The 24,193-nt window shown below is 47.6% G+C and overlaps 1 protein-coding gene across 1 annotated transcript in view; it reads left to right on the top strand.

Annotated features, from left to right (window-relative positions):
* The window catches only part of LOC144825191 (mucin-2-like), a 1,014,272-nt gene that overhangs the window by 792,598 nt on the left and 197,481 nt on the right, over window positions 1-24,193 (top strand). The window contains exons 36-38 of the mRNA XM_078684042.1: window positions 1,097-1,137; window positions 7,386-7,514; window positions 19,522-19,620. Coding sequence (XP_078540168.1) covers window positions 1,097-1,137; window positions 7,386-7,514; window positions 19,522-19,620 — 269 coding nt within the window. The remainder of the gene's footprint in view (window positions 1-1,096; window positions 1,138-7,385; window positions 7,515-19,521; window positions 19,621-24,193) is intronic.

The raw sequence follows: 24,193 nt of genomic DNA, 5'->3' as shown, positions 1-24,193 counted from the left end.
ACGGTACCTTATGTTATTTACTATATCTCTGGTTGTTTCCTATATTCACCTTGTGAAGCACTCTGATACCCGCAAGGGTCTTGTTCGCGCTATACAAAACCCTCAAAATACTGAAAATAAATAAATAGTTTACAATATAGAAAAGGGGCCCCATTAACAAACCACAGTGTGCACTTTGAGCTGCGGCTGGTTTGTGAAAGGGTATTCAATTTGTGATGTGACCTATAGCATTGCAAAATACCTTTTGACAGGGTACCCCAAAAAAGGCCTGTCCAATGAATATTTCTTGGCAGGTCCCCAAAATGTAAATGGCTGCAAATGAAAGGATGGTCCCTGCATGGGACGGCATACGAACATCCTTGCATTTGCTTTCCCAAAAGAGAAATAAATATTTTTGTAAAGCAGTCTGTGTCTGTTAAAAGTATAAGTGCTGCTTTAAGAAAACGTTTCCTATTGAGGAAAACATTGAGGATAACACTGCCCACTCCCTGAAGGTGACCAATGTGGTCTGCATTAGCCAATCCCTGTCCCTTTGGGACATCATCCCCTTTGTGAATCTGTTTCCAACCCCTTTGAAGTGCTGGTCATTTCAAAGTTTTATGACAACAAAGGCTTTTGCAAACCATTGATACATATCATTGAAAGTTGCAAGTCGGAGGGTAGTCGCTTTCACACTCACTCCTAATTTCGATTCGCAGTAACAAACCGCATTTTAGAAGTTACTCACAATATGTATTTCATTGAGTGCACCCTTGTGAATTGCTAGTCTTGCATGTATAAAATACAGTGATACATCGCAGGCATAGCAGTTCTATCTTGCGCCATCATTCCCATATTCTCAGCTCTCCCCCTGGTTATCCGGACGACTTCTATCATGAATTCTAACTTTTTCAAATTAGCTATGGGAAGTTGGGCCCTTACAATATTTTGTGAGTGTGAGCTATACAACCATTCAGTAACTATGTGGTTCTGTTTATCCAGCGATGCTCACTGCACAGCACTCTTGTGTTTATGACAGACTTCACCCTGGAGGCCAATGTTTATTTTCTATTAATAAGGATTTCTGTTTTTCAACTTTGTTTCCCTCCCTCTACAGCACGAAAGGCGGTCTGCATTGAGGATGGCATAGAATACCAGGTAAGAGCAGCGGTAGTGTTCAGACACTTCTCCCAGAGGTGTCACTGCTTTTACAAACTGTGCACCTTACCTCAAATAGGGTTCTCATAGGACCATATGTATCAAGCAAGATTGCATTCGCAAACGCCGAAATTCGCGAATGCAATTTTGCCAAATGGTATGTATTAAGGCAAAATAAGGAATCGCAAAATTTGCGATTCCTTATTTTGCAATTGCATTTAAGGAATCGCAAATTTTGCGATTCCTTAAATGCAATGTAAGAAGCACCAAAAAAGTGCAATTTGGACTCAAGGAATTGCAAATTACCACCAACTTCAAGTTGGTGGTAATTTGCGATTTCTTTAAAAAATTCACTTTTTTGCATTTTTCAAAGTGCAATGTGAAGCACATGCATGCCCTTAGGGCATGTATGTGCACCACATGTGCACCCATGCTTATTTCAGGGGTGCAACAAGGTGTCCTTTTGACACCCCTGCACCCTTGAAATTGCATTCTCAATTGGGGATTCGCTAATTGCTAATCGCAAATTGAGAATGTCTTCCCAGTCATTCCTATGGGCCTAGATGAATGGGGAGGTATTCCTTAATTGCGAATCGCAATTTGCGATTCACAATTAAGGAATATGTAGGATTCGTAACATTTATTGCAAATCCTACATACATAGCATTTTGCGCTTCTCAAATAGCGATTCGCAAAAAATCGCTATTTTAGAATCGCAAAATGACTTCTTGATACATATGGCCCTAAATCATATTACGTAAGAAAACTAGCAAAGCTTTTTGGTAATGATGTTGCTGCTTATGAGGCAACGAAATCAGTGGTGCTGGAACAATTTTTAGAGTGGGGGTGCTGCCAAATCAAAGCTCTACATATTGGGTAGCAAATGAGTCACGCCCATTCAGCAGGCGAATCGTAGGCTTGTAGTATGCATTCAGTGGTGCACTGGGAAGCATATGGCCCCAAATATAGGAAGAAACCATGCATCGGTGGAGGGGGTACGGCCATTTACAGAGAGCGCATTATCCCACCGAAATGGCCATTACATTTGCATCAGGCATGCAGTTTTACTTCTCGACCTATATAGCGCGAAAACAATGTGTGGCAATTTGGTTTCTGTACATATTTATCACGCCAGTAAAGTGTCTTGGTTTGTATAGATCCTATTAACACCTTCATTTCCATCACACTTCAAAATAAAAAATATCTCTCATTTATAACTATATTTTTCAAATACTTGACTTGACCTATCTTCTGTAGTCATTGCTCTTCACTTGCTGCTGAAATATTTTGAAATACCTGTAAAGTACTTCTTTCTGTTGGAAAACATTTGATATACTGCAGCCTTCTCCTTTCTCACTCTTGGTGCCCCAGGGATTGTCATTTGGTTGTAAAATTCACTCACTTTGCGGCATGAGAAGAGAAAAGTGAACACTAGTCTTCACCCTAAAAACAGAATAAGCGGGGGCGTAGCTTCAGGTCGGGGGGGCATGTTTGGGGTATTACAGCCCCCTAATACATATATTTTCTGGTAAGTAGTTGGGTACAGGTGCTTTCTGTCGGGTATTGAGAGATGTCAGTCGCATTTCAGCAGGAATTATTAGATCTACCTAGACAAAAAACACACACACTCTCTCATACAATATTGTATTTTCTCTAGGGGAACTCCTACCAACCCGCATTCCTCTCCCTTTCCACCGCCTCTTAGGCCCCTCTCATGCACCCTATTGGCTTATAATGTATTTAAACATTATATGCCACCCTGATTGTTACAAAATCTGAAGCTCCCCCCCCCCCCCCGTCCAATTTTACTGACCAAGCTACGCCCCTGAGAATAAGCAGCAGTTTGTCAGAAGACGTTGCCTGACATTTGACCTCTGTCTTTGAGAAAATGCTACTAGGTGAAAAGAAATTGAAAGGCCTCTCTATTTATTATTCTCCCTTTGGAGTCTTGTGGGGTAGTTTTAGGAGTGCTGCAGCCAGTCCGCACCATAGTTGCAGCCTTTGGTTAAAGGAATTTAAAAGTAAAAGATATGGCCCACTTGGAGGCCAAAACTGTTTGCTTGGTATTTCTGTGTTCTAGATGTAGGGAACATGGTGCAAAATAAATTGGCACCACTGGGGACTCTTGTTAAATTGTACATTGTATGGCCACTCATTGGTATCCCTGGACAATGCTCAGCTAATCAGTTAACCCCATGGTGGAATATTACATTAGAATATATCATATTGGTGGGGACCCCGTTTTGCATTATTGGAAGACATCTTCTTTATGCACCCCTTGACAGGAACTAAACTGAACACGCTCATCAGAATCCTCTCATAATTACGCCTGCTTCCTACATGATGTCAATTCAGCAGACCAAAGTCTACTGTTGTCAGAATACAGAAAAGAACTCACCCAAACGCAGATGGTGAGGTCGTTGGGGTTGGGCACCCACTCGAGGGAGAGTCTCAGGGGGGAGAGTGCAGTACTTGGGAGCACTGTGGCTGGGATGCCACACTGCACTGGTGTTTGAATCCTGTTACAGAGAAGGAGATAAAGCTATCAGAAGAGTGCATGGTCTAGAACACATTGGGAGGCACGTGTTTAGAGGCTGGAGTTTACATCCACTCCTTCTTTCCTTTGGGCGAGCTTTGAAAATAAACCTTCTTATTTTGATTACTGTGTGTAACCATGGATCACCATCTGAAGGTCCTTGTTGCCCTTCTAGCACCAGGAAACTCTCTGGCGTTAGTGCACTTCACAGATAATTCATGATAACTTGGGACATGTGGATTGGTACCTGGGAGTGCCATCTAAACAACTTCACTAGAGTGCAGTGCCCTAAGGAGTTTAATAACAGCTGTTCAGATTAGTTAGGGTGATCACATCACCCCATACTGATGGAACTTATTTGGGACTCTTTCTGCCAGCCCACACCATCTTTAAAACCAGCTGCATCATTTTCAAAGCCATCACTACCAGCACCCCACTTATCTTGCAGACAAACACACCATCTATGGTGGCTCTTGGCACACCCACAGCCAGGACACCACCAGACTGGAGGCTAAGAAATAGAAAAACAAGGCAGCAGGCCTTTTCCATTTATGCACCTAGGATCTAGCACGAGATCCCCATATTCATCAGGACATTTTGCCAACCCCTAGCTAAACAAAAGGGCTGTATTTGATGCTTCTAATGCAGCCTAGAGCCCCGTCGCCCCTAGGGCCCCTTTGCCAGTGCAACCTAGGTAGCTGACTAGTATGGTTTTTGTGTGGCACAATAGAACCTACTTTGGGTTTAATTGGATTTAGCACAATCTTAAATGATCGTCCATGTTTATATTGTCTTTCCAATCAGCACATGGTGGCAGGCATGGTTGATTGTTCTGTTTTCATTCCCACATAGCCTTTCTCTCTACCTCATCACCTTCATATATATCTACACACCCCCTGTGTATCACTATGGTTCGCATAAGTAATACATTACGGATCATGGCTATATGCATGGTTTATACCCAAGTAATAGAAAATCTACGGTTTCCTGCCACTAAAACTGTGATAATTTTAACGAGGTTCTTGCTAATATGCCCCAATATTCCTTAAATAAAGTAGCGTGACGGTTCACTGGGGTGGTGCTCTCACTCATCGCCGCTTTGTAAAGTAATCAAATGAGGCTGGGGATTACTTAAGCAAGATATATTCCAAAAAAGAGCACCACCTGGAAAAGCATCTTGCTTCTCCTTGCTTGTCCCCGCAGATTTCCACCCCATTATTCCAAACTGGAATACAGAGTGTGCATCACGAGAGCGCGGCACAAACAAAAGTAAACACAACATAACATTACTGAAAAATATTGATTTGAATGAGTTTATGCATGCTGTGGCCAGACCACATTAGTGTTTAAGTCAGCGTCCATCTTTGGTCTTATTGATGTGAAGGATAGTAGGATGTGGAGGGGCCAGGCTGGGAGATTTAGGAGAGGGTGGAGATGAAGGAAGGAGCGAGAGACGGACAGGGAAGTAAGGATTAAAAAGATGAGAACTATAAACATGCCCCAAAATAGCATGTTTCCCATTCATCAACTCAGTAACCAAACCACCTTTTTAAGTCTTCTGTAGCTTCTGGACATGGTGTAACTTTTAAACTTTTCTGGGGCCCTCATATTCTCTGCTAGGTTGCAGCAGTAACGCTGTTATAAATTGCTGTGAAACAAAGTTACCACTGGGTTTAATGAAAAGATAAGTATAGTGTCACTACCATGCTTGGCAGCATCCCATAGCATGTTAGGGAGAAGAGACAAGTTGGCATTGAAATTCTACTTCTTCACACTTTCGTGACAGAAATTCCATCAGGTGCCCTTTGTCAAAATGGCTGCCCCTGTTTGGGTTCATAGTCTACAACAATAGGAGCTGCTCTGTAAACCTCTATGAAACCCAGCCAATCGGATAATGGAAACACCAACCGTTTATTGAGGTGCTAGTCAAGATAAACGTAGGGAAACTAAAAGAAACGAAGTAGGAGGCTTCTACATTACCCCTCACTACAATTAATGATACAATCTTCAACCAAAAAACACGTAGGGTGCTTTATAAGAAATACATTATAATCAAATTGATACACAGACAAACGGACATTTTCATAAATAATATTTGCTCAGTGAGAAAAATCATCACATGGTTCAGAAATAAACAATTGCATCAAAATGCGTAGCTCACACCTGGCGCCAGGCAGATAAGATCTCAGAGAAAATGTAGGAAAGAGCTAGCAGGAGCTCCAGCGCCAAACCTATACTAATTGATGGGGTTCCTATACTAAGTGATGGGTTTCCTAGTCTTAGCAAACCTATACTAATTGGTGGGTTTCCTAGTCTTAGCAGTTGGAATGCTCAAACGTGTTTCGACCCTTACATCATTATAGGTCATCAGCAGTACATTTATAAGTGAGGCAGAAGAACACTTTTTGGTAAGCTGAAGTGTAACCCCCAGTTTTTTTTTATTTATAGAAGTAGGGATAGGGCAGGTGGTTGTGACACGACAAGGCAGGGAGCCATCCAATCAGCCTCTTGAGAAAAATGCAAGGCTCGAGTACTTAAAGTATAGAATTTGTAATTGTGCAAGGAGGCATAGAGTCACTCCAGATCCGAAGTGGACAACTATAATGTGACCGCCCGTTTTGGATGCAGTCACTTCGTAGGAGTGACCTCTGTCACCTTAGGTGTGGCAGATTCTATTTCGCCTTCTTGGAAGTGAAGGAAACGTACCATTCCAATGTATGACGTTACAACGAATTCCGTTGCAACGCATGCCTTTACCACGCATGCGTTACAACGGAATTCGTTTACCACTCATAACATTTTCCTCGATTGGTGGCGTGGTGACGTCATATGTCGTTAAGAGAAAACGGAAGTTTTTTTCCGATTTCTCTTAAACGACGTGACTTCAGGTGAGTTTTTTTTGGGGGGGGGGAGACCCCCCCAAGCCCCTCTTTTTTTTAACTTTTTTCCTTTACCACATATACCTTTACTACAAACCTCGTAGTAAAGGTATGCGTGGTAAAGGCTTTCGTGGTAACCACGCATGCGTTGTACTGCATGCGTGGTTAACGATTTCGTGGAAACGGCTTCGTTGTAATGGCCGTTTCCCCCATTCCAACTCTCAGCAAGGCCGGGCATTCAGATGTTCTAGTAATGTGCTGCGGAAAAACATCTGCCCTCTGATGTAAATGTATAATGTATTTATACATGCCATGTTCACAATACATTTCTTTTTTATAAATGCAGAATGTCAGTAGTTGGGGAAAAAAACAATTAGCACCATTGAACTGGTTAGCTTCGTGGCCAAATGCAGCCACTCCATGGATCTGTGTTTGACCTGAAGGTCACCTGGTGGGGCCACTCAGCCCCTCATCCTTTCAAGTCGGCTACCTCCGGTATCTGTTAATAGACTGCCAGACCTCTGTGGGGTGAAGGGAAGTTCGCTGCATGCTATGTTAACATCTATTGTATTATTTTACGTTGCTTCAAGCACTCCGCCGAATTTTTAATTTTCAACTATGGGACAATTTGTAGTTGAATAAAACAGAGGTGGAGAGGTGAGGGGGGGCTGTTACGTTTTGTGATAGGTGGTTAAAATGTGTTTAATTAACTAACGCTTTTCAGAGAACAAATATCTTGCCACAGGAGTGATAAAAGAAAGTCACGATTTTAATTAACCATTCAGGGAATAATACTTTTATTTCCAACCTCTGCGTTTGTTTCTTTTCTTCAGCCTGGAGTGCTCATTAACAGTATCGTTGAGTCTTGCTCACAGTGCCGTTGTTCCTGGCTTCCGGATCCAGACACCGAGATGCACTCTGTCGAGTGCAAGCCCATAGAGTGTTACAAAGACTGCCCTCTGGTGAGTGACTGGACCAACCATTCCGAGTGCCTAACTCTTCTAGTTCAATTGTGATATCTAGTGTCATAGGTCATGAGCATCCAATGGAATGAATCCCTGCCACTTTAGAAGTACGCCTGGAATGGAGAGTGACTTTCTCTCCAGCCACCTCTTTACTTTTTCTAGGAATGATTTTCCCATAAGCACACACTTAGCCTCAATTCGTTTGATGAAATGTTGTTTCAATACGTATTTTACAAAAATATGAACAAGTTTACTTTATTTCAGTCAATCATAAAAATGCATATCCTGGTGTCTGGGACAGGCTTGAATAGACCTACTCAAACACCGAATAACGTGTCTGTGACCATCTTACCTTTATGACCAGGATCATTCTGGGGTAAGAGATAGGCCCAAGAAGAATCATCAGAGGGACCACTGCAGATCACTGTCTATATGCTTGGTGGGCGATACTTACTTCCCTTTAACAAATTGGGTTATTGATTGAGAGGGGTGGAAGCCCCACTATGGCAAAATCACAATCCTTGTCAGGGGGAACCGCAAAAAGTCACTAAATGAATCTGTGTCTACCCTTTTGGTAGTTTGGCACAAAACAGTAAGGTTTAAATTAGAGACAATGTATTAAGTATTTATGCAGGACACAAACAAGTGAAACCACAATACCAGAAAAATCCCAAACCAATTTGGTAAATACAGTAACGTTTAATAAATAAAATGGCACCAGAACGACAAAAATCCAATAAAAAGAAACAGAGATATTCAGTGTGAAAGAGTGAAAATAGCGCATAAAAGCACTGTACCGGGACACGTTCAGGCCAATTGCAATGGAACGTGGCTGGATACAGGAACCAAGTAAGTCCCACTAATAGTGGTATCACTCTGTGTCAGTTCACAGGGTGTGCAGTACTGCGGTGTCAAGTCGCGCATCGAGCTGCTTTGGGATGCATTGGTTCTGATCAGGAGCTTCGAGGTCTGCAATGCAAGGTCCTGTGTTAATTTACATCACACTGTGTCAGTTCCAATGAGGCAGCGTATCAGGAGCTGTGAAGGACTGCAATGTGGGTTCCTGCGTCGTGCTGCCTCGGATTTGAAGGAACCCAGAATTAGGCAGGGAGGAGTACACTCTGATGCCAACCAAGGGTCAAGGACCATGGGAATCTTTTGGGGACCACAAATTACTCCTGGCAGAGGCCTACAGCAGGGCTCAGGCACATCCAGTTGCAGGTCAAGTGCAGTAGGTCACCTAAGCAACTGCAGGGAGGCCTCTGAAGCTTGAGGTGCCCCTGTCGCTCACACAGTAGGTTAGACAACTACCCTTAGAGTCACTCTGGTAGCCTGGGATGAAGGCAAGCAAGTCCATGCTTCCCTCTCACACAGCAAGGCAGTCCTTAAAGCAGCAGGGTAGTCCTCTGGAAGCAGGGGAGTCCTTCTTTATCTCCCACAGGTCCAATATTTATATCTGCTACCAGTATTTGTGTGGGGGGATTCCCTGTCCTACCCTCACATATGGAAAGTTCTTCCCTTTCCTGGGGCAGGTCTCCATAATGTTTTGGTTGACAAAAGACAGGGCAGGCCTGGTGACAGATTCCTTTGTGTGCAGGAGGCAAAGCTCTTTGAAATGTAAGTTGGGTACAGACCCTCTCAGTCATCTTGCCAGGATGACTCATCATGTCCAATGAATGCCGCTTTTGTGTTACTGTCCAGAAGCAACACACAACCCCAAACAGCAAAGCCATTCACAGTCATGTTACCTAGGACACTGGCGGAAAGGCATGAATGGTTAGGACAAGAAAATGCCAGCTTTCTAAAAATGGCATTTTTAGAGGTGTCACTAAAAATCTGACTTTACTGTTAAAGGTGATTTAAAATTACAATTATTTTGAGTGAAAACAGAATATCTCTATCTGCTCCCATTCCAAAATTATCAATTATTAAATGTAATAAGGTAACTCAGTGTTAGTGGGAGAGATAGGCCTTATAGCAGTGAACAATGACTTTAGGAGTTTTTCACTGCCAGGACATGTAAAAATTAAGTATTTATGTCCTACTTTTTTCAGATACAATGCATCTTGCCCTTTGAGCCTTTAATACCTACCTAAGGGGAAATTATGTATTAAAAAGGACGGTTTAGGCCTAGCAGAAAGTTTATTCTGCCTTGTTGAAATGGCAGTTTAAAACTGCACTACAGGCTGCAGTGCCAGGCCTAACACATGTTTTAAAAGGCTACTTTAGTTAGTGGCTGTTAGACTTGGTACCATTGGCGTGGGTCTCCCTTCCATTTGTTTCTGTTGCCTCATCTGTTTTTGCTGGTGTAGATGCTTTGGGCACTTTACCACTGCTGTCCAGTGTCAAAGTGCAAGTGCTCCCTGTTTTAAATTGTTGTGATGAATTAGTTACTCCATGATTGGTTATTTTATTTACTTGTCAGACCCTAGTACAGTGCACCATGTGTGCCCAGGGCCTGTAAATCAAATGCTGCTAGTGGGCTTGCAATGTTGTATAGCGTTTTAGGACCCTAGTGTAATTTTCCCGATTCATGCCCTTATATAGGTATAAAATACTGTATCCTTATATAGGCGTTGAAATCACAACCATATTAAGACATAACTCAAGTAGTCCTAATACGGCTTGGCTACTTCCACTAGTTCCGAAAATCTACAACGATTTCTTGGAAAAACCCGCCTTCAGCAGTCAGGGACCTCCCACTGCATGAACATTGATTTATCTAAGAACTCATGGAGTTTTCAGAGAATTAAGTCTCTAATGAAATTATTATGTCCAATCTTACGTCAAACTCGGCACCTTCAAGGTATAAATATGCCCACATTTGTCCAAACAAACACACGGTGGTTTGGAGCAGTTCGACTATCTACTCGCTCGACATGCCCTGCTGCAGCAAGTGCCGAAGAAAGCCGACTCTAAAGCTGACGCACTGAGAGACGCTGTACTTTCTCCAGCCTAGAAATCCAGCTCCAGTGTTTCCAGGCTACCCTTGCGGGTTGCTGGGAAATCGAGTCTTGAGAGAGAGGTACCAGACCTCCTACATTCTACAAACCAAGGTACGGAGCTGATTAGACCCTAAGAGAATTCTTGGATTAGATTCTTGGCAAAAGAATACTGAAACTAAGCTGCACCTCACTTACTTCTTCCCTTGTACTAGACTTAGGTTAGGTACACCGGGGTAGGCGTATTTTAAAAGCACCAGTTGAGTACTTTTAGTCATTATTTATTAATGTATGTATTTTATGGCTTAGAAACCATATCATGCTTTTACAGTATTATTTTATAATACTCTTCGTACTGTATGCATTGTACTTTGCAACCAGTATTACGATTGTAGCAGTTCATTTCCTCTGCATGACTTCGTTCCTCTCCGACAGAACCCAGAGAGTCCGCCTCCCTCCCTTCCGCTCCGAGGCCACCAAGATTATCTGCGGCATACCCCAGGGCTCCTCACTCAGCCCAACCCTCTTCAATATCTACATGAGCCCCCTCGCCACCATCGCACGCAAACATAACATCAACATCATCTCCTACGCCGACGACACCCAACTGATACTTTCCCTCACCAAAGACCCTCGCACCACCAAAGTCAACTTCCAGGACGGAATGAAAGATGTCGCAGAATGGATGAAGCACAGCCGTCTGAAGCTCACCTCGGACAACACCGGAGGTCCTCATCCTCGGACAATCCCCATCCGCCTGGGACGACTCCTGGTGACCCACAACACTGGGCACTGCACCGACACCCACGGACCACACTCGCAACCTGGGATTCATCCTGGACTCCTCCCTCACGATGACCAAGCAAGTCAACGCAGTCTCATCCTCCTGCTTCAACACCCTGCGCATGCTCCGAAAGATCTTCCGGTGGATCCCCACCGAAACCAAAAAGACGGTCACCCAACCCCTCGTCACCAGCCGACTGGACTACGGGAACGCCCTCTATGCAGGAACGACAGCCAAACTTCAGAAACGGCTTCAGCGCATACAGAACGCCTCCGCATGACTCATCCTCGACATCCCTCGCCACAACCACATATTCACCCACCTGAGAAACCTGCACTGGCTCCCCGTCAGCAAGAGGATCACGTTCAGGCTGCTCACCCACGCACACAAAGCACTCCACAACATGGGCCCCAAATACCTCAACAACCGCCTCTCGTTCTACACCCCCACCAGCCAGCTCCGCTCCACCAGCCACGCCCTCGCCACCGTCCCACGGATTCGCAGAGCCACCACCGGAGAAAGATCATTCTCCTACATGGACATGAAAGACATGGAAGACATGGAACTCCCTCCCCGCACACCTACGACTGACCCAGGACCATCTCACCTTCAGGAGACACCTCAAGACCTGGTTATTCGAGCAGTAACGGCCCCCCCTCCCTTCAGCGCCTTAATACCCTTGCTGGTGAGTAGCGCTCTTTACAAATGCACTGATTGATTGATTGATTGAGCAAAACAGGAGGAGTGAAGGCAAAAAATTGGGGGAATACCACACCAAGGATGTCAGGTCTAACATCCCCCTTAATTCTGACTGACGGCTGCTTCCACCTTTGATGTCAGCCAAAACTATGCTCGAAAAAGGAAGTGAAAACCTGGAGCCATGAGCTTATTGTTAAAAAAAAGATGCTTTAGGGTTTTGGCAGTTGAATGTGTAGTGAGATGAAATTCAATGACTCCTTGGACCCGAAAGTAGACAAGCTGTTCTTACTTTAACTAGAAGCAAAATGAGACTGCATACAGCTGGAGAGGAGATGGCTCATCAGCAAGGACACCTCAGACAGGGTAGTCTTCAGGACCTATCTCAACCTCTACCACCACCTGCTTAGGGAAACAGAGAAAACAGCCCATACGCACACATCTAAATCAGCCCCAACAACACCAAGGAGCTTTCAACATTGTTAAGAAATTCTCCAATCCTGCTGCCAGCAAAAACGTCATCACACCCTCACTGGAGCTGTGCGACAACCTCGCCGACTTCTTCCATGACAAGATCATGACCATACACCGAAACCTGGAACCCTAACCCACACCTACAGACTTCCTCCGCAGATATGCAACCACCACAACCAACATGAAATACAGACTGACCACCTGGAACCTCCTCTTCACCCAAGACACCACCTCCACCATGAAATCCATCCACTCTGGAGTTCCCTCAGACCCAGGCGTGCACCAAATCTTCAATCTTGGAAGCCAAAGGATTGTCCAGGAACTCAGCACTGCTATCCCCACCGCAACCTTTCCCGACACCTGGAAACATGCTGAAGTCAGACCACCACTCAAAAAGCCCACTGCCGACTGCAGTGAACTCAAACCTACCGCCCAATGTCCCTGCTCCCATTTCCAATAAAGGTATTGGAAAATATCATCAACAACAACTCATGACACATCTGGAGCAGAACCAGTTACTCGAAAACTCCCAATCCGGCTTTTGCAGCAATAATAGCATCAAAACCACCCTGATCGCAGCCCACCGACAACATCCAAACTCTTCTCGACCAAGGAGAAATGGCAGCTCTGATCGGACACCATATCCCACCACACGCTGATCGAAATACTCCATCAGATTGGCATCCAAGGGGATGCACTCTATTGGACCACCTACTTCCTCACTGGAAGAACCCATAGGATCCACTTCTCACATTTCACCAACTCAATGAGATTACCTGCAGTGTCCCCCAGGGCTCATCCCTCAGCCCATGCTCTTCAAAGCATATGACCCCGCTGGCCAACATCGCCAGATCCCAAATTCTCAACATACGTCTCTACACAGAGGACACCCAACTCATCCTCTCATTCACTGACAACCCGACCACCAGAACCCATAGATGCTTGACAAGAGTTGGAGACAGGAAGAAGAACAACTGCCTGCTGCTGAATACAGACAAAACGGAAGTACTGATCTTCAGTAACAGCAGCAACACATGGAATGACTCCTGGTGGCCATCAGACTTAGCACCAGCCCCCACTGCCTCCGACCACGTCAGAAACCTAGGCATTATCATTGACAAGCTCACCATGAAATCACAGATCAATGCCAGCACCGCTACCTGATTTCTCACTATGCGCATGCTGTGTAAGATCTTCAAATGGCGACCCCTACACATGCAATGCATTTTGACACAGGGCCTTATCACCAGTCAAGTGGACTATAGCAACACCCTCTAGGTTGGATTCACTGCCTACCTTGTACAGAGACTTCATACAATACAGAATGGTGCAGCCAGACTCATCCTCAGCCTTCCCTGACAAACTCACATCACCCCCCACCTCAGGCAACTCCACTGGCTCCTGTACAGAAGAGATGCCAACTCAAGCTGCTAAACCACGCACTCAAGGCTCCATATAACCAAGGAACATTGTACACTAACCACTGCCTGAACTGCCACCAACCATTGAGAAGACTACACTCTGTCTCCCTTTCACTTGCCCATGCTCTCTGCATCTACAGAGGAAGCAAAAATGGAGGACTCTCCTTCTCCCAAATCACAGCAAAGACGTGATACAGTCTCTCCATGCAAAACCAGACCATCAACTTTGTTCCATAAATCCAAATGGCCCTAGTCAAGACCTGGCTACTCGAATAATCCACAAGGACCTGCAAGCGAACTGATTTGGGTAAGCTGGGTAAACAATATTCACAATTTCACCCTAAAGAGAGACTAGCCCTCTGCCTGCTTGTCATGTCGTACCTGTCTAGAGGCCCCAGTGCCAACAAGACTGGAGAACGGGTAACTGTAAAGTTAAAGGTGAAGTCTAAGAGGAAAAGAGATCGAGACAGGCGGCATTGATGTCCAGAGCCTGGCTACTATAAGTATTCGTCAGTCTGGTACAGAAAAGTGAGAGAACTATTGGAAATAATTGGCCAAATCGTGTGTTGGGTAGTAAACTGACGACCCTGAAAAGTTCTATCTCATTTGTTTGATTCAAAATTCATAAACCATTGACTGTGGGTTTCCTGTCTGCTGTTACTGAATCACATTGTGGTACAATCTTACTTCCTAGAGCTCAGATGTTTTTAGAAGGCGGCAATAAATATTCAGCATCAATCTCATAAGGCGCAACCTTTCCAGGACTTTGACCGAGCTTCACCTCTCTGAGAAGTTCTCAATCGCTGTAATCCCTCACCTCCATGGACGCCTAGGAGTCTGATCTGAGGATGTGCTTGGACTCAGACTTTGGTCATCACCTCCAAGGGAGAAGAAAGTTGAGGTAACTTCACATCATCAACTGAAGAAATTCACCAAGCCATCCTTCAACTCCTTGTCCAGTGTTGATGGCACTGTGGCACCATCCAATGACGGATGATTTTTTTGGCTCTTCAGTCCTCATCACTGCGGTCTTACAGTGAGTCTATCCCACCTTGAAATGCCATCATCAGATATGGCTTTTGAAGAAAAACCACAGGAAAGGATTGATCAACAAAATCCAAGTTCCAATGTAACTTCTCTTACTGGGTTTACTCATCAATCTAATCGAATCACATTCAATCGCAAGGTCTCCTGTGTCCTGCTCCAAAAACTGGTAGCTACTCATTTAATAGGATAACATTTCTTTCTCTAGACTTCTATGATAATAGTTATTTCTATTAGTCATTAATTTTTGTATATCACCTTTTTTTCAAACCTTTAGGATTCTTTATTCTTTTAACTGTATCCTTTTTTTTAAAACATCCCTAAGAGTAAGCCAGGAGCTTAGCCCACACTACCTACTCTTGGGACAATGATACTTAGGAGAGATCTTTGGTTTGCCTCTGTTTGCCTTTGGTTTCATTGGCTAAAGTGCTACTGAAGCTCAGTAAGAGCTTGCCTACTCTTCCTTTCAGGATAGGAGAAGCAGGTTTGAAAAACGCCCGACAGTTGTCCATTTGCTATAGCATTCTCTCATCAAAGAATGTATCATCCAGTATCCATAGGCAAGAGCCACTATTACATTCCTGTTAACACTGCCTTGTATTCCCATTTTGAACTAAAGTGGATATATAGTAGTGGAGATTTAATCATTCTGCCTTCCAAACTACTATCTTGATTCTGTGGCCAAAGCCAGGAGACTGCAGTATTCCTTTTTTTGTTATAAGAGAGGGATATGGTTTTGTATAAATAGGGCCAGGTGTGCAAAGCTGTGGTCTTAGTATAACTTGATTAAAAAAAAAACTACATAAAGGCATTGTGAGTGGCTGACTCAGTATATGATGTACACTTATGAAAGTGGACACCTTGCACTGATCCAGGCAACCCTTATGGTGATTTTAGTGGTTTTAGTCAACCTTAGAAAGCTCTCTAAGTGGTAGCTGTGGAGAGTAGCCTTTCGGCTTAGTCCAGAAGGAGTGGGAAGCAGCTTATTTTACCAGAACATAATCTTATAGGTATAGTTTAAGTGAAAAAGAACCGCACAGTGTATGTATAAAAAATATGTATTTATTATAAGACACTGCACTAACACATACAGATATCTCCTAGCCGTAGATTTGCAATGCACACAATACTTTGCACTAGAAACAGGTAAGTAGCACAGAATATACTGAAATAGTGTTATGTGAACCACGACTCGAGTCAAGACAATACTTAGTGGACGTAGAAGCGCTGGGACACAAAATACCACCCAGGGTGAGTGTCTAGGAGCCCCACAGAGGTTGTGTGGAGTGTAGGAACACGAACGCAGTTCTCCGTACAAAATCAACATGTACGTCAGGTTGCAATTTTAAAGAAAAAGGACCCTTCCCAGTGGACCCTGAATAAACCCTGTGGAAGACAGGCCGTTGAAGTGCCACCCCACCTGTGGATACCTTAGGAACCAGGATACTTGCACCAGGGAAGCCGTGTGCTTAGGTGTGAAGTGCCCCTGCTGGAGAAGGTGAAAGTGTGCGGTGGAACCCAAAGGTGGATTCAAGATGTGAAGAACCTACAAGCAGAGGGGATAAAGTCTATGTCACTCACGAGTGACCAGGAGACACAGAAGACGAATGCCCACCGATGTCGGGTGTTGCAAGAGAGCTGACGGTCATCTTGGAACTGCACCTGTGTGGACCAGATGATGCTGTGGAAGACCAGGAGCCCTACATGAGCTGTCCTACATCGGATGTCGAAAATTGAGGGGTCGGTGTCCAGCGGGAGCACCAACAAGCCTTTGCAACTGCAACCAACGTGGAAGTTAAAGAAGGTGCAGTGTTGGGACCATCAAGGTCCAGGAGACTCACCACAAGCAGCGAAGCCAGGGCAGGCCCTAGCAATTAGGGGAGCCCAAAGAATCCAAATGTGACCCTCGACAGGACCCACAGGCCGGAGTCACTGGAGTCACAAGAGGACCTTGAGCAGCTTACCAAAGAAACAGGGCCACGGTGAAAGCAATGTGGTGTGGTCAAAGATTCTGGTCATTGGAGATGCTTGAGGTTGGGGCTACTTGGAGCCCAAAGATCTTGATGGAAGGAAGCCAACAAGCCTTTGCAACGGCAAGTCAATGTGGTGCACAGGGGTTCGGGTCCTGCAGCTCCGACGAGGGATACTGGTCTCAAACTTGGTGAGAGTGCAGGGTAGGCCTCAAGGAATGTGGAGAACCACCACCTGTCTTGCTGAGCCTTTCAGAGTCTGTGGGAGCCCAGGATCAGCAGACCGGTCAGCTTAGTTCTGGTGCCTGCATATGCAGGGAAGTAATTCCTTCATTTCAAGAGAGATTCCTTCAGGTGCCTTGGATGCACACAGGAAATGGAAGATTTCCTATATGGAGCACAGACTAAGACGTTGCAGCAGATGAGCAGGGTGAAGAGATCAGGAGAAGCAGGAGTCCTTCCGGTTGCATCCTTGATGCCCAGAGCAAAGTCCACAGTGGCCAGATGGTCGAAGTGGTGTCTGACTTGAATTGTGTCGCACGACGAACATGGGGACCCACACTCAGGTAAGCCCTTCAGTACCATAAGGAAAGGTTTGGGATGATTCAGGGTTCCCTCCTAGGGGTGGGGGTTGGACAGTGGGGAGGCTACTCCCATGTCCTTTGTCCAGTTTTGCGCCAGAGCGGGAGCCAACAGCTCCCTGGCCTGATTTGAACTGGACTATGCAAGGAGGGCTCTGAAAATGTGCCCCTCAAGCAGACTGAGTGGCTCTGGCAAGCGCTCCCATCTGTCCCGAAATACACTAAACCCTGTCTGGGAGTTGATCACACCTTCCTGTGACAGGATACCTATTGTTCTGCCTTCCCCTGCTCGAGCTTGGCTCAGCAGCAGGAGGACAGAAGTGTGTCTCTGGTCAGCAACAGCCATGTTGTGCTGTCCGGGTCTAGAAGACTGGTTCCGGGAGGACCGGGAGGACTGAGGACCTAACGGAGGACCATGTTGGAATCATACCCCCCACACCGTAAACAGTGTGGGAGGTATGATTCCAACATGTTTGATACCAAACACAAAATGGTTCCTTACAGCCAGTTTTGTGATGGTCCTCGCGTAAAGACGAGGTGCCCCTCTATATGTTATATGGCTGTCTCACTTACAACCCGGGAAAATGGACTCCATAGACTGTAGGGGTGTCCTGCTCATGCATAGGCACCCTCACACTTAGAACTGAGCACCCTGCTTCAGGATTAAAAAGGCCTGCTTTAGGGGTGACTTGCAGGTTTTAAGTGCAGTGACCTTAGATTTAGGAAAACCTACATCTTTTGTAAGTGGAGCTAGCATCAGCTTACACAGGCTGCAATGGCAGGCCAGTAGTGAGCGTTTCAATTGTCTCACATGGATGGCATAATACATGCTTCAGCCCATGGGGGACCCCTGAGTACCTTAGTACCATATAGGAGGGACTTATAAGGGTACCCCAGTATCCAATTTGGAATAAACCTAAGTACTTACCATAAACATTTAGGGGAGTAAGCAGAGAGACTGGGGTCCTAATTAGCAGGATCCCAGCCATACTAGTCATAAACAGCATAGCACCAGCCAAACAGTGGGAGTAACCATGCAGAAGGATCCTACTTTCCTACAGGCATCATTACTTGTACCTTGTGAGACAATCAACAAAACATGTAATTGCCTAATAACTGTAAGATTAAATTGATTGCTAACCTATCCTCACCTCCAGCAGCTTATGAGATCTGATGCTTGCTGAAATGACCCTTGACCTGCGGATTAGCGCTGTGATCAGTAATTCTATAGAAAATCTTTATTTAGATATAACACAGATATCTTTAAAAGAGGAATACAGTGTTCACAATATGTACCAAATATTAAAATAAATACAAAAGGGCGATCAATAATTATCAGTCGTAATAAAAATAGAGGTCATCCACGTTCATCAGTAATTGTTTCTATGGAATACATACTTCAAACCCACATATACTCCTTTTCATTCCCTGTCATAAAGCCTTGGTGAGGGGAGGGAGGGGAGTTAACTGTGGCTAAGTCCTGTCTGCTGGTCTATGGTCTCATGAAGGCCCATATTGTGAAGGGTAGACTCTCATGCAGCCTATAGTGATTTGCTGATATGTCATGAAACCCTGTCACTGACCCCACACTGTCACCATGGCATGGCTTTAACTGGTCCATGTTTTATTTGAGAGCCTACATGCCAAGGCCTTCCTGGCAACTGTCCCTTGATATAAACCAGAGCACTGAAAAGTACCTTGATTCATCATGAGATGGTCTTTACCTTGAAGCTGGTCTTGATGTAGTGTCGACATTGTGTTCTTTTAGTTACTAACGTACTGAAACACTCTTCCCCCTTGGGTATTTGTTTTCAAATTTCAAATAGCTGTTAAAAAAACAAAACGTTTAGTGCAAACATTTATGTGCTTAAAAAAGCTTAGTGACTTTTCCAGACGTGGGGCGATTTACAAATATAGTCACTCTGTTAACCAAACAGATCGGAGTTGCCAATAAAAAGGGCAAAGCTTATGCTGTACCTTAATTGATTGTTGTCAGATCTATTGCATTTCACATGTATGATTGCCTCCTACTCAAAGTGCTGCCTTCAACTGTGATTTACGGTGCACTCTTTCTCTTGTTTCTGCATCACAGGGCTACGTGTATAAGCTTTGGCCTATGAAGTGCTGTGGTACGTGCGTGCAGGTAGACTGCATCCTAGAGACAGAATTTAACACCACTCACGTCATTAAGGTATGTTCTCTACCATGTGCAAATAAGTGTAAGGTGCTGCTTGAGTAGAGTGCTCGTGTACCGTTCCTATATGGTTGCCAAGTAAGGCAGCTTGTAAGCTAAGCTTGAATTCATCACCACAGTCATCATGTTTGCAAGGTATTTAGGAGAAGAGTTGTAAGCTGTTTTGTGAGTGAAAAACAACATCTTAAATCAATCAACCAGGCAATCTGTAAAGTATGTCTGTAACGCACATACACACACACACACACAGTAACACAGTGAATACACCACAAAAAGACTTCACACAGGTTTAGAAAAATAGATTATTATATTCCGAGCAAAACTAGAACAGACCGACAAAAATCCAATGTATAGAAGTTGAGAAATTGAATTTTAAAGGAATAAATGCAGTAAAATGCTTAGAAGCAAGTAATGCTAAAAAAGTCACTTTAGGTTGCGCTGGACCGGGGCAAAGTCATAGTTCGGGCAGACGGCAATCCACGCAGTGGCGAATAAAGTATCTTTCTTGGTTGCAAGCAATGAGATGCATCGATCTTCTCCATGCAGTGATCAATCAATCAATCAATCAAGGACATTTATAGAGCGCACTACTCACCCGGAGGGTCTCAAGGCGCTGGGGGGGGGGGTGCTGCTACTGCTCGAACAGCCAGGTCTTGAGCTTCTTCCTGAAGGAGAGGTGGTCTTGGGTCAGGCGCAGGTCGGTCGGGAGGGAGTTCCAGGTCTTGGCGGCCAGGTAGGAGAAGGACCGTCCTCCTGTTGTCGTTCTTCGGATGCGGGGGACGGCGGCGAGGGCGTGACTGGCTGATCGGAGGTGGCGCTTGGGAGCGTAGAAGTTGATGCGGTTGTTGAGGTAGCTCGGGCCTTGATCGTGCAGGGCTTTGTGTGCGTGGGTGAGGAGACGGAAGGTGATTCTCTTGTTGACGGGGAGCCAGTGCAGGTCTCTCAGATGTCCGGAGATGTGGCTGCGTCGGGGGATGTCGAGGATGAGTCTGGCTGAGGCGTTCTGGATCCGCTGGAGTCTCTTCTGGAGCTTGGCGGTGGTTCCGGCGTAGAGGGCGTTGCCGTAGTCCAGTCGGCTGGTGACGAGGGCCTGGGTGACCGTCTTCCTGGTTTCGGTGGGGATCCACCGGAAGATCTTCCGTAGCATGCGCAGGATGAAGCCCAGGTTGCGTGCGTGGTCTGTCGGTGTGGGTGCGGTGCCCAGGGCGGGGGGCCACCAGGAGTCGTCCCAGGCGGAGGGCGAGGAACCCAGGATGAGGACTTCCGTCTTGTCTGAGTTCAGTTTCAGGCGGCTGGTCGTCATCCACTCGGCTACATCTTTCATCCCTTCGTGAAGGTTGGCTCTGGCAGCGGCGGGGTCATTGGTCAGGGAGAGGATCAGCTGGGTGTCATCGGCGTAGGAGATGATGTTCAGGTTGTGTTGGCGTGCGATGGTCGCGAGGGGGCTCATGTAGACGTTGAAGAGGGTGGGGCTCAGGGAGGATCCTTGAGGGACGCCGCAGATGACTCCGGTGGCCTCTGACTTGTACGGTGGTAGACGGACTCTCTGTGTTCTTCCGTCGAGGAAGGAGACGATCCATTCCAGTGCCTTCTCCTGAATTCCGACGTTGCTGAGGCGCTGCACAAGGGTGCGGTGGCAGACAGTGTCGAAAGCCGCAGAGAGGTCTAGGAGGATAAGGGCCGCTGTTTCTCCGTTGTCCATCAGGGCTCGGATGTCATCGGTGGCAGCGATGAGGGCGGTCTCGGTGCTGTGGTTGGCTCGGAAGCCAGACTGTGAGGGGTCGAGGGATCCATTCGTCTCGAGGAAGGCGGCCAGCTGTTTGTTGACGGTCTTCTCGATGACTTTGGCTGGAAACGGGAGGAGCGAAATGGGGCGGTAATTCTTGAGTTCGGTGGGGTCCGCAGTAGGTTTCTTTAGTAGAGCGCTGAGCTCGGCGTGCTTCCAGCCCTCCGGGAAGGTGGCGGTGTCGAAGGAGGTGTTGATGATGTCCCTCAGGTGGGGTGCGATGACAGCGTCGGCCTTGTTGAAGACGTGGTGAGGGCAGGGGTCGGTCGGAGATCCGGAGTGGATGGAGTTCATCATGCGGACGGTGTCATCGGTGCTGATCGGAGTCCAGGCGCGGAGGGTGGTGGTGGGCGGCGTTGCTGCGGTCGTTGTGTGCGATGGTTGAATGCTGAAGCTGTTGTGAATGTCCGTGATCTTGTTGTGGAAGTAGGAGGCGAGGAAGTTGCAGAGGTCTTGCGATGGGGTGATGTCGTTGTTTCCGGCGCTGGGGTTGGAGAGCTCTTTCACGATGTTGAAGAGTTCCTTGCAGTTGTGTGCGTTGTTGTCCAGCCGGTCCTTGAATGCAGTTCTCTTGGTGGCGCGGATCAGTTGGTGGTGCTTCCGGGTGGCAAGCTTGAGGGTGGTCATGTTGTCCGGTGTTGGTTCCCTTCTCCAGACTTTCTCGAGGGCTCGATAGTCCTTCTTGGAGCTCTTGAGTTCGTCTGTGAACCATGGGGCTTTCTTGCTGCCGGGTCTGCTGGGCGGGGTCCTCAGAGGGGCGAGTTCGTCCGCGCAGTTGCTGATCCACTTCGTGAGGTTGTCGGCGGCCTGGCTGGGGTTCGCTGAGCTGGCGGGAGGGTGCTGACTCAGGGAAGCGGCGAGCTGGTCGGCTGTGATCTTGTTCCAGCTTCTTCGGGCAACCTGTTGCTGGTGGTGGTGGATCGTCGTTCTTCTGAAGGTGAAGTGGACGCAGCTGTGGTCCGTCCAGTGGAGTCCTGTGGCGTGGCTGAAGGCGATGTCTTTGCTGGATGAGAAGACGGCGTCGAGTGTGTGTCCGGCGAGGTGGGTGGGGGTGGTCACCAGCTGCTTGAGTCCCAGGTTTGCGAGGTTGTCCAGCAGGGTGGTGGTGTTGCGGTCGTCGTTGTTCTCCAGGTGGAAGTTGAGGTCCCCGAGGAGGATGTAGTCAGCGGAGGGGAGGGCGTGCGGGCTGATGAAGTCGGCGATGTCCTCGCTGAATTGTGTGCGTGGTCCGGGGGGTCTGTAGATGAGGGTGCCTCTGAGGGTGGTCTTGGGGTTGACGTGGATCTGGAAGTGCAGGTGTTCGGCGGGTGCGATGGTGTCGTCGGTGTTGGTCGTGATGCGGATGGTGTTCCTGTGGAGGATGGCGATGCCTCCTCCTGTCTGGTTGACGCGGTCTCTCCGGATGATCTTGTAGCCGTCCGGGATGGCGATGGCGATGTCGGGCGCTGAGGAGGCGTTCATCCAGGTTTCCGTGAGGAAGGCGACGTCTGGGTCTGTGGTGTCGAGCAGGTTCCAGAGCTCGACGGCGTGTCTGTGGACGGAGCGGGTGTTGAGCAGGATGCACTTCCGGTGGCTGCTGTTGTTGCTCGTCTTGGTCGGTGCGGGTGTAGTGCAGGTCCGGATGCAGGTGAACTTGCAGGAGCGGCAGCTGAAGGGTCCGTGGGTGCGTCTCGGGGTGGCTCGGTAGCATCCAGGGGTTCGGCCGGCGTTGAGTGCGTTGAGGGTGGCGGCGTCGTACGTCCGGCGGGTGGGCTGGGGTCTGCGGGGGCCAGGGATTCCGGCACTGGGCACGGTCCAGGCGCGGACGGGCGCAGACGGGCTTACCTTTGGCGCGCCTTCGGCGCACAATCGGCGCACCCGCTGCGCGTGCACGCTGCGCGTTTGCCCCTCTGCCATAAGAGGAGAGAGGGGGGGGCGGAGCGAGGGAGGGGCAGCTGGGAGGCGGGAGCGGGGCGGCGAATGGGAAGGCTCCAGGTGGAAGGGGGCGGGGCCGCAGGGGATCAGCGGCGGGGAGCGGGGAGGTGGCGGGAAGAGCAGCGGGGTTACAGCGGGAGAAACTGCGGCAATAGACTAACAAGTGAGAAGACAGACAGGCTGGGCACCGCTGGGGAAGCAGCACCAGCACAGGGGGAATAAAAACAAAAGTGCAGGAACAGCGAACAGCCGGGTGAGAGGCACACAGGCAGCAGGGAGCGGCGCTGCGCTCCAGAAGCAGAGACCACGCCTCGTGGTCAGGGGCACAGCTGTGGGCAGCAGCGGAGACGGGGCAGCCTGGGAACACACACGGGGAGTGCGCGTGGTGGAGTGACCGGCCCAGAGGCACAGAGGTCACAGATCTCCACTGCGTGCACTCCTCCCTATATGGTCCAGTGGGAGGGAGGGGCAGCTGGGAGGCGGGAGCGGGGCGGCGAATGGGAAGGCTCCAGGTGGAAGGGGGCGGGGCCGCAGGGGATCAGCGGCGGGGAGCGGGGAGGTGGCGGGAAGAGCAGCGGGGTTACAGCGGGAGAAACGGCGGCAATAGACTAACAAGTGAGAAGACAGACAGGCTGGGCACCGCTGGGGAAGCAGCACCAGCACAGGGGGAATAAAAACAAAAGTGCAGGAACAGCGAACAGCCGGGTGAGAGGCACACAGGCAGCAGGGAGCGGCGCTGCGCTCCAGAAGCAGAGACCACGCCTCGTGGTCAGGGGCACAGCTGTGGGCAGCAGCGGAGACGGGGCAGCCTGGGAACACACACGGGGAGTGCGCGTGGTGGAGTGACCGGCCCAGAGGCACAGAGGTCAC

The sequence above is a fragment of the Lissotriton helveticus genome, chromosome 3_1, assembly GCF_964261635.1.
Source record: "Lissotriton helveticus chromosome 3_1, aLisHel1.1, whole genome shotgun sequence".
NCBI classification, from domain to species: domain Eukaryota; kingdom Metazoa; phylum Chordata; class Amphibia; order Caudata; family Salamandridae; genus Lissotriton; species Lissotriton helveticus.
The sequence above is the reverse complement of the archived record's forward strand: the minus strand, read 5'-3'. Positions and strand labels throughout refer to the sequence as shown.